At 48.6% G+C, this 11,058-nt stretch overlaps 1 protein-coding gene across 1 annotated transcript; it reads left to right on the top strand.

The window, feature by feature from the left end:
- The first annotated feature begins 5,486 nt into the window (after positions 1–5,486).
- LOC125515841 (AP2-like ethylene-responsive transcription factor At1g79700) lies at positions 5,487–10,606 on the top strand. The gene is made up of 7 exons (XM_048681339.1): positions 5,487–5,932; positions 6,019–6,113; positions 6,214–6,302; positions 6,429–6,502; positions 6,656–6,706; positions 6,850–6,926; positions 10,005–10,606. The coding sequence occupies exons 1-7, from the start codon at positions 5,793–5,795 to the stop codon at positions 10,499–10,501; spliced, it is 1,023 nt and encodes a 340-aa protein (XP_048537296.1). The 5' UTR covers positions 5,487–5,792; the 3' UTR covers positions 10,502–10,606.
- Positions 10,607–11,058: the final 452 nt, after the last annotated feature.

Genomic DNA, 11,058 nt, shown 5'->3' with positions numbered 1-11,058 from the left:
AGTTTTCGCCCACACGATCGTGATCCGATGACGGAGGACATGGGAGTGGTTTGGATGGGTTATTGGGCCGTTTTGGAGGGGTGTTGGGCTGCAACACACAAGAGGCCTTCGCGGTTACCCGGTTAACCGTTGGAGTATCAAACGGACTTCAAACGGAACAAAATTTGACAGGCGGTCTACCGGTAGTGTACCAAGTCCGCTTGACAAATCTCGGTCCATTCCGAGAATGTTTAACACCCGCTCACGAAAAGAGACAAAAGGGGTATGCCGGTGCACGTAGGAGTGTCGGATTGCAAAACGGACAGCGGGGAAAATGTTCGGATGCATGAGGCGAACACGTATGCAAATGCGATGCACATGATGACATGATATGAAATGTATGACATGAACAAAATGCACAACGAAGACAAAAACCGAACCACGAAAGAAAATCTGATAACTTAAAGCCGAAAATGGCAGAGTCGGAGTTACAAATATGGCAAGTTACACCCGAGGTGTTACAATGGATAAGGCAGGGATGGATAATGCAGTGCAAGCGTGTGGTGCGTGAGGTCCCTTGGTAGTGCGCGTGCGTGTGGGAACGACCGGCGCAAGTTTCAGCCGGTCCGCCAGCTCGAAGCGTTTCCCTAATCTTTTCCTTGTGCCCATGTTTGGTAACCCAACCATTATTGTCTTTGAGACAATTAATGAGATTCTTCCTCCTTCTATGGTTGACACAAAGATGAAAAGCAGGTGTTGGCATCTCCTTTTCTTAGTTTTTTTAAGGTTTGTCACTTCCTAGCTTTCTCAAGCACAACCAATCTAATGATCCTTCTTTTTAAGTCTTTTGCGAAGGTCTCTCTCTTCCGGACTAAGCTTCTTTTTTGTTGTGCCATATCTAGGTCAAGGATGATGACCTCGAGACCATGTGAAGTGGGACCTTTGAGTTTGCAAAGAGGGTCTTGCTCAAGGTGCGTAACTTTTGGATTGTTTCTTGAGCTTACGAAATAGCCTTTGCTAGAGCTGAATATGCCTTAAATGGTAACAACAACAACAACAACAACAACAAAGCCTTTAGTCCCAAACAAGTTGAGGTAGGCAATGATCAATCATAAAGTGCAACATAAAAATAATATAGAAAAACAAAAAAAGGCTTAATTTTTGGCTTGTTTTCTTGAGCTTATGAATGCCTTTGATAGGGCTCGACACGACATGCCTTAGTGATGATAATAATCAATCACATAGCGCAACATGGAAATAATAACAGTACCAAAAAAAAGGCCACCACTTGCAAAGGAAGACACTGTTTGTTGTTCATTAGTTTAGGTAATTCAACAGCGGGTGCCAATCATAGTGTAGTACTCACCGTATTCTGGATATTTGCTTTAACCCGTACGTGCCGCACGGGGTGTAACAGGCTCCCGAGCCTCACCTTATATGTGGCGAGGTGCTACGCTACGTTAGCGGTGTGGTACTAATTAAACATCAGCACACCACGCACAGGTACAGAACCCGGCCGGTGGTGAGGCATCGCACGTAGACTGCAATACGGAAGGCAGTAGCGAGCGCGCCAAGCAGAGAAAGAGAGGCGTCGCGTGCAGCTGCGCGCACGCGTCGACAGCGAGCCCGGCCGGTGGTGAGACAACGGTGCGCGCGCGCCGCAGAGCGCCTTGTTTTTTATGCTAGCTGCTGGTGGGCTGGGGTCGGCGCTGGGCCTTACGGGATCGCTGTTCGGCCTAAGGGCTTGTGATGTTGGACTAGAGCCCAGAGCCCCAGACAGTTCAACCACCATCACCACTTGGTTTAAGCTGTTCCGACAAAAAATTAGTAAATAGTATTTTTACTTTACAAATATCAAAAATATTTTTGATCAGTTTTAAAAATAAAAATTGACTGCCGAAAATAAAAAAGTTCACATAGTAAGCTTACAAAAAGAGTAAAATACACTGGAGGTACTAAAAGTATTTCAAATGTGTCAAGTATGTCCTAAAAGTTTGAAATCATTCACCGTGGGGCCTATATGTGTATTTTACCCGCGACTTTTAGGACTTACTTGACACACTTGAAATACTTTTAGGACCCCATTGAACGACATACACACATTTAGGACCCGCGGTGAACAATTTCAAACTTTTAGGACCTACTTGATACAATTGGAATACTTTTAGGACCTCTAGTGTGTTTTACTCTAAATTTTTCATATGTAAATATGCAATGCAAATTTGAAAAACATTCATGTATATTTTGTATTTCCTTACATGTTTCACAAACTATGGCGTTTTTTAAATGTGTACCATGTATTTAAAAATTATTCATGTATATGTACTGAATTGTTTTACGCATTTTTAGGAAGGTCCAAGTCTTAAAAACGATTATATAACAAAAAGATCGTAAGATTACCTCGGGTGAAGAATAACTTATTCTGCACCCTGGATGATAAATAGTATCACTATATATATATAATATCTAAAAAGGGTTAAAAAGGTGGATCAGGTAAAAATAAGAATGAAGAAGAAAAACACCGAGAAATGAACGGGAGAAAGACACTAAAACCGACTAAAAAACAGGATATTGTCCTTGCCCTGGGTGCCCACAACGTGAGCCTTAGGTTGACTATTCTACGCATAAGGCACAAAATAGGGTTCACAATCAAGCAAACACATTTTTGTGTGGCATCATGGCCAAAGCTGGAGTGCCCATGATATTTTGGTCTTGCTGATCTATGGCTCTAGGTCTTATTAATTACCGCCTAACATTCAACATGACATGATTTGGTGGTGTTCAAGACTTTATTTCATGCTCTTGATCTTTCTTTCTGGTGGTTCGGTAACTAAATAGTGGTTTGACAAGAGCATATGAGCACGGGTGTAGACCGACATTTTCGTGGTTTGGTATCCTATTATACAAGTTGATGGAGCCAAATACATGCCTAAAATCCTTAAGGTCACCCATAACCATATGGCTCAGCATGATTTTCACGCGGTTGCCATTGTGAATGCCCAACATGATGTATCAATGTTGTTTTAGCGGTGGGTTAGGAGGTCGAGCCCCTCCCCACAAAGGTGGCGGGGATTGAGGGTTATTACCGTGCCTAGTGGGGACGAGGAGGGTAGCAACGCACAACACGGTGATGGTTGTGACGGACAACACAGAGCGGCGGAAACCAACGACCGTCGTGATGCTCGGCGTGAAGGTGGCGGAACACAATCCATTTTTATCAAGCCTTCGCAAGCAGGGAGGCAGCCGGTGAATCTAGTGACAGAGTTAGGAGATGCAATGCTGTGAGGGGAAGGAACATGATTCGGGATGGGATTTGGGGGTCTTTCTTGCTGACTCGCACAAAGGGGTGAACATGCTAGGTGGGAAAAAAAACGAAAAACGATGGCAAGTAGGCGATCCAAGTAGTCCACCGTTGTGAGGTTTTACTTTGCTATAGGACACACTGTGAGGCACAGTTTATGCTTTTCTCTATAATTAATGATCCGTGCCCCTACGAGACACTCCATCTGTTCTATAATATCGTGCACATTAGCTTTTGCGGAGGGTGTGTCTAGAACTCAGTCGATTGAGATTTAAAGAAGTCTCGGTCAAGTGATGTCAACGTAATTGTATTGCTATGGGCTGCACGTAGATGCTACAAATCGGCAACAAAAAATGTTGCGATAATTTTGTAAGCAAAAACAACTAATGTTGCACCCGGTGTGACAAAATGCTATAACCGTCAATGGCGGATGTTGTGACCGCTGAGACGACATGCTACGAACGACGAGGGCGGATTTTGTGACTGGCGAGATGACATGCTACAACCAGCAATGGTGGTGGTGCAATCGGTAAAAATATATGTTGCAAACGGTGTGAAAAAATGCCGCGATGTCCATTGGATGGTGCTCCGTCCAGCATGAATCTTGATGCAAAAATTCAACGGTTGAGCATTCGAATGATACTCAGTCGACTTAGCAAGCCCTTTTTGCAAAAGTCAACCTTCAAAACTTTGATCAAGTTTATATATAGGTAAAATTATTTGTATCTACAATATACCATATGAAAATATATTCATGATATACTTGATCAAAATTTATGAAGTTTGAATTTAAAAATTTTATACGTACTACCTTCGTCCTAACTTCGTGCTAAATCAGAAACACTTACTTTGGGACGAAGGGGGTACTATATTTTAAAAAAGATGGAGTGCTAAGACTTTTATATATTTTGGGAATGAATGGAGTGCTCGATAACACACCACTGAAGATGATTCCAAAACACTTTCAGAACACACGTAGCAAAAGGAATTTGGGGCTCGGCGTGGCTGCTGCAACCACGCGTCCACGGTCTCTCGCAGTGACTTGGGACGAGACGCCAGTTCTTTTGAGGTGCAGCTTATTCATAAGCTGCGATGGGAATAAGCCTCATAGAAGCTGCTGTGGAAATAAGTCCATGAGAATAAGCTATCCAGTTCTTTTATCTCAGCTTATGTTCCGAGTTCTCTGGAGAAAAGTCTAGAATACCCCTAAAATGTAATTGTATGGCATTTAACTGAATTTTCTGTATATTGTAGCAGCAACTTGGACAACTTCATTCATACTCTCTTGCACTTGCAGAAAATACTAGCAGGACCAAACCAAACAACAATCAAAATGCTAGTGCTTGCATACAAATTTCTGAATGCATTCACTAGCAACATTCATCCTTTTTTTTACAGCAAGTAGAAACTTGGACGTGACCAAAAACTTCCTGTCAACAAAAATCAGCTACATGTATATCTATGTATACAGTTACCTGACATGTAACTGACAATTTCTCATGAAAATTCATATGCATCTCTGAAATAGAATTTAAAATAGGCAAACTGAATACTTCTTTTAATCGCCGTGAGATTTTCAAGCATTTGCTGCTCGATGGACAATCAGAGAACTAGCAGTGGGTGGCCATGGCGTCCAGACAAGTGCAGGTGTCGGGGCAGTGTGTTGACGACGACGGCGGCGGCGATGTACCAGGGGCTTCTTTGCCATGGGACGAGAGTGAGCGGAGTGGGGCGTCGAGGAGGAGCAGCCGGCATCGATCCATGCGGGGAAGGGGTCGGCGTCGATCCAGTCGAGCCCGGAAGCCGACGCCCACGGCCGCCGGAGGCGGGCAGCCGTCCTGCTTGCCAGAGGGGTAGCCGGTGTGGAGCAGAGCAGAGGGAGGCGGGGGAGGAGCGCGTCTACCCAGCACCGCCGACGTCCGAGGGGCGAGGCGAGGTCAGCGGCTGGAGGCGGGGTCGACGGCGGCGGGGAAACCCTAAAAATTCTCAATCGCGGGAGGAGAGGGATGACAGGGGTGCAGAGCGCTGCGGGTGTTTTTTTACTTCGGGGCTGGTACAGGGGAGGGGCGCGGTGGCATTTCAGCTGTAATTGTGTTCAAGTGCGAGGGCAAAGGGATATACCGCTTCGGTTTTTAAGTGATTGCCACGAGAAGCTGCGGCAGCTGCCCTACCCCAGCTTTTTTCCATTGTGAAGGAGAGAGCTGTGGAAATAAGTTAAGCTCCACTTCTGAAATGAGTTCTTTTAGGCTTTTGGCTTATTTTCACAATAAGTTAAAATAAGTTGCAAAAGAACTGGCCCCAAGCCGGCGGCCATAGCTAAATCCAGACAGAGAAACCACGGCAGAGCCGAGCCGGCCCTCTTCCCATCCCATTTGGCACTCTCGCATCCACGGCAGAGCCGAGCCGGCCCGCGCTCTGTCCCTATTTTTGGCCAACGTCGTTTCACTAATCACTAGCCACTAGCCACTAGCTCTCTTGCCTCCACGGCCCCGAGACCTCTCACTCCCCCGCAATGGCCAAGCAACGACGGAGCGGCGCCGGCGCCGGTAACGTCGCCTCTAACGCCGTCCGGCCGAAGCCGGAGCGGACGCGGAGGAGCGTGCCGCGGGGGCGCCCCTCCCAGCGCACATCCTCGTATCGCGGCGTCACACGGTACGCAGTGCTGTTTCCGATTCTTGCATCTTCTATTCTCCCTCGCGCGGAGAGAAACTGACGTACGCGCGTGCGCGCTGGCGCAGGCACCGGTGGACGGGGCGGTTCGAGGCGCACCTGTGGGACAAGAACACCTGGACCGAGCCGCAGAGGAAGAAGAAAGGGAGGCAAGTTTATCTCGGTGAGCAGAGCAGCCTCTCTCAGTCTATATCTCTGTCCCAAGGCCTCGGCCGATCGGTCTTGGCGTCGTTGAGATATATGAAAGCTGGCCGTCGTTGCAGGGGCGTACGGCGGCGAGGAGGCGGCGGCGCGCGCCTACGACCTGGCGGCGCTCAAGTACTGGGGCCGCGGCACCGTCCTCAACTTCTCGGTACCGCATCCAAGTCACTACTCCACTCATGATATCCACTGATGTCGCCAGCGGCATGCCTAGAGCTAGCAGAATGCAGGCACACGTACCTGACTTCTTAATTGGACTCTGACGAACATTTTGCAGCTGTCTAGCTACGACCAAGAGTTGAAGGAAATGGAGGAGCAGTCCAGGGAGGAGTACATCGGCTCGCTCCGGAGGTACACAAATAACTCCAATTTTTGGCAAGTGGTTCTGTCTGTTATCAGATCAGACAGCGTGGCAAAATGTAATAATGACACAAAAGATTTATCCTGACCTTATGGTTTTGTGATGATTACATATTGTCTGTTCCTCTCCTTTTTTTGACGCAGGAAAAGCACTGGCTTCTCAAGAGGGGTGTCCAAATACAGAGGCGTCGCAAGGTAGAGCTGATCTTGCAGTGCAAGATTTGTACAGTACTGAACATTTTTCAGATTCTTGCAAGAAAAACTCTGCGCGTATGTATGTGTCAGTGAAATTCAGAGATGTTGTTCGTCAAAAAATGAATTCAGAGATGTTTTTGCAGGCATCACCACAACGGCAAATGGGAGGCTAGGATTGGGCGTGTGTTTGGCAACAAGTATCTCTACCTAGGCACCTATGGTAAGTTACTGATCCTTTCTTAAGAGCTAAGACATAACTTTTATGGATGGATGAGTGGAATATGATAGGAGTTGTTGAGTAAACTGACGTGTTGTTGAGGGATATATTCTCTTTACCTGAGTCAGCATGGGCAACCAAAAGTTACCTGCTTGTGTCGTTATTAGATTGGTTGTGGCATTTCTCTTCTGAGACACGAGGGAAGTACAGAATTGATGATGCTGCACTCATTCTATTTTTCTAGAACAAACACTTTACCTTTATTTTATTTTATTTTTCAAACAAGACCGGCTTATAAAAGTTTATCATTCTTTTTCTAATTTTTTTAGCAGAAGTAGTACAAAACACTGCAAACATAGTAAAATTACATCTAAGTGAACAACCACTACTGTTGCTAGAATGAACAATCGACGCGCCACTCCCCTACTGGGAGCTGGCCTGACCTTGTCGATCACAACCTGAAAAAAAAATTCATGCACTTTCCTCTAAGGACTAGCACCATCGAGCCGCTATCATCGTCGTTGAAACTTTGCATCAATCTAACTGGCACCAGATCTTGCGGTCCCCCACACACGACGAGCAATCCACACCTCGTTGCCCCAATGAGACGACAAGAATCTACGAGGGTGCTCCGACTCCATCCTGACTGACAAATTCAAGAAGGATCGGAGGCCGAAAGACCGAAGATGAAGTCACATTGTCCGTCCGAGCGTGGACCTTGCAAGTGCTGAAAAACCCTAACTATACTAGCCGGAGCCGAGGCATCAAGGCCGCCCCTCCCCTGCCACAGGCCCCCAGAATGGCACACATAGGGGAGGTGAATCGACGGACTGACCTGTGGAGCCTAGAGGGGATTGGTTCTTCACTGTAGCCGTTGCTTTCGCGATGGGGAAAGGAAAAGATTGGACAACGAGATCGCATCTGAGAACAAACACTTTACGCTTGCTCTAGAACTTTGCTGGTTACAGTGGTAAATGGGCATCATTATGCACTAAAGCAATGAATGAAAAAAGAACAGATTTGTGTAGGAATTTCAGCGAGCTCGTTAGCAAACATTTTCTTCTCTGTGTTTAAACTAGGTGACTTTAAAACCATACCCAATTTCGAATCTCATCGTATGAACGTGTTTAATTTTGGTAAAAAGAGAAAGACCACCATTCATTTAGGAAATACGAGTATGTAGGAGCAGTACCCACTCAGGTAGCAAGTTTTTCAATCGGGTAAGAGCATCTACAGCCAGCACCTCAAAACCTCTCATACACCCGAGCGGACGGCCCGATGTGGCCGGTCACAAAAAAGCGACCCAGACAGGCGCCTCAAACGGATCTCAGACGCCTAGGCTGATCGGTACCCCACATATCTAGCCTAAATGTAGGGTGAATATGGGACATTCGGGCGCGTCTGCCACGTCGGACCCAACCCACGCTCGCCTACCCGACCCCATATATTCCTCCCCATCCAGTGCCCGGGCCAAACCCTAGTCACTTCACTCCACTCCCCTCCGCCACCCGAGCTTCCGTCTGGCGAACTCCGGCCTTCTCTGGCCTGGCGGGCAGCGGATCCGACGACGAGCAGTACAGATCCGTCGATTGGGGGTGTCGTCTCGTGCGGTTTGGAGAAGGCACTGGTCGTCCGCATTGCACTTCGCTACTCTTGGGAGGACATTGCCCGACCCACGACACGATGTATCCGTCGCGAGTTCATTGCGTCGACGCATCGGACGCTCGGATCCTCTGGCGCTAGATCATCGCGGTCCTCTTGGGAGCCTTCCAATCTCCCTTTCCCCATCACCGACCAACCGGAGTATGAGTCCCGGGACCGGTGTGCCCGTCGTGGGAAGAAGAGGAATGAGGGCGGCCGAGGCCCGTCTCGCTGGCGACATGGTGGCAGTGGAGGCGGCTGATGCGGTTGCACAGGCGGCCGCGGAGGAGGAAGCCATCAGCGCCCGCATTGTAAAGAAGCGGCGGTGGAGGAACACACGTGCCCTCGCTCGAGAGTAGAATCGGGCGGTCCGTGCCATGGCCAGACTGCCCCCCTCCCCCCCCGAAGGAGGAGAAGAAGGACAACTACGGGTCGGATAGCTCCGGCAATGAGCAGATCTGGCTCAATCCGTACTAGGTCTTCGACCGCTACTTCTGTGAGAAGGACGGCAAGGGCACCGGGAAGGGCAAGGGCAGCCGTGCATGACCTTGTCCGTGTAGGTTAAACATGCCAATTTTTGGTAGTCCGATCACATATCCTGATATAGTAGTTGGACAATGTGTGTAATGCATCGTTTACGTAGTTGCATGAGTTTGTATGAATTTAAGGTATATTAATTGAGGTGTCCGGTTGTGAGAAGAAAAATTTGAGGCGTGACCTGTCAATGTCCGTGGACACGACAGGGCCCGGGGCGTTTGAGGGATCAGAGTTGCTAAGTCCGGTTGTAGATGCTCTAAGGCCAAATCCAAAATCTTTTGAGGATAAGATGTATCATAAGAAAAGAAACAGTGCCAGGTATATCCTGAATGCCAAAGCAGATGGATTTGGCAAGAGCCGCCGTAAGCGCCTTCCTGTGTTAACCACAAAAAAAAATAGCAGCACCAAGTGACACGTCAGCACTTGCATCATACTACAACTAATAATCTTAAACCTTGATCTAACTACAGGACATCCATAAACCGCCATGACTTTTCTCGAAATGAAAAAAGCTTCCCACCCCACGGTCCCTCCTTGTGGGTGGAGCCATGGAGCAGAGGAGCTCGGGGCTCCTCAACCACGAGCTCCATCAGCACAGCTAAGCCTCGGAGGCGACAAGCAAAAACAAGTGACACGAGAGATTTGGCACCATTCCAACAAGATGCGCTTGCCACGCCACACGCAGTCACGCACGCGCACGTCTGACCACTGCCCAAAACGTTCCAACCAATCCCTCTCCATGCCTCCCTGCTGGGAACCTTGGTACTTGTCATTTGACCGGGCACTCGATCTATCGTGGCGTTTGGCAGTTACCGACGATTTCATAGGGATTTCTTTGCGTGAAACGATTTTTTTTTGTTACCATGCAATACCACTGAGATATGCATTTTTTGTGTGTGGCAGTGACGCAGGAGGAGGCAACCATGGCGTACGACATCGCCGCCATCGAGCACTGCGGCCTCAATGCTGTCATCAACTTCGACGTCAGTCGCTACATCAAGTGGCACCACCGTTGCCACGCTGACGACGCGGGCGGTCTCAACACCCCTCGCTGTGTCAATGATCGGTTGCAACCGCCCCAGACGAGTCCAACGTCTCATGCGGCGTCGGCGCTCGGCCCGCTGCTGAAAGCGCCCAGGTTGAAGGAGATGATGGAGCGGGTGGCAGCCTCCCAGATCAGCACCAACTCGCTGTCTTCGTCGTCGTGTCCCCCCTCAGCGCCACCACCGACGACACAGCGGCGGGAGACGAAGCCTAGAAATTCGTCAATGCGGTGTAGCTTCCCGGACGATGTGCAGACATATTTCGGGTGCGGCGATGAAGAGGGTATGAGCGGTTTGGCGGAGGTTGACACGTTCTTATTTGGGGACCTGGGCGTGTGCGCTGAGCTGGGCCTTTGATATGAACAATTCAGCTTTTCTCTCTCTTTGGAATGGACTATGTATTGTGTTTATAGCTTCGCAAAAGGATTTGCCTACTGCATAATGCAACATGCAGAATGTTAATTCCTGCGCAACCTCAGCGTGGCGTAAATAACCAGCATCATGATAAACTGGACGGTTGACAAGGTTGTGGGAGAAAAAACCAGACAAAAAAAAAGGCCGCCCCTGCAGGGACGACGGGCTTCCATGGGTTAGTCTGGATAATCCATCAAGTAAGTGATGGGCGGTGCTTTGAATCATATCATAGAGAGAGTAATTACCTTGTCGGGGTAGCTCAAGAGAATGATAGCCCAATAGGCTGTTGCTTTATACCGTGCTTGCCGCACGGTGGATCTGGCTCCCGACCGCCGCGCTTTATGCTGTGGGGCGTTGGCCAAAGTTGGCGATGTGGTACTAAACATGTACTCCGTACACAGCAGACATCGATCATAGCCTCACGGTAACACGGCGATCACTCAATTCCAGCGAGGGCGGCCAGCGGCGTCGCCATCGCGTGCCGGCTGCCGGAACCGAAC

Source organism: Triticum urartu, chromosome 6 (assembly GCF_003073215.2).
Source record: "Triticum urartu cultivar G1812 chromosome 6, Tu2.1, whole genome shotgun sequence".
NCBI lineage: Eukaryota > Viridiplantae > Streptophyta > Magnoliopsida > Poales > Poaceae > Triticum > Triticum urartu.
Note: the sequence above shows the minus strand (reverse complement) of the source record. Positions and strands in the feature narration are given on the sequence as shown.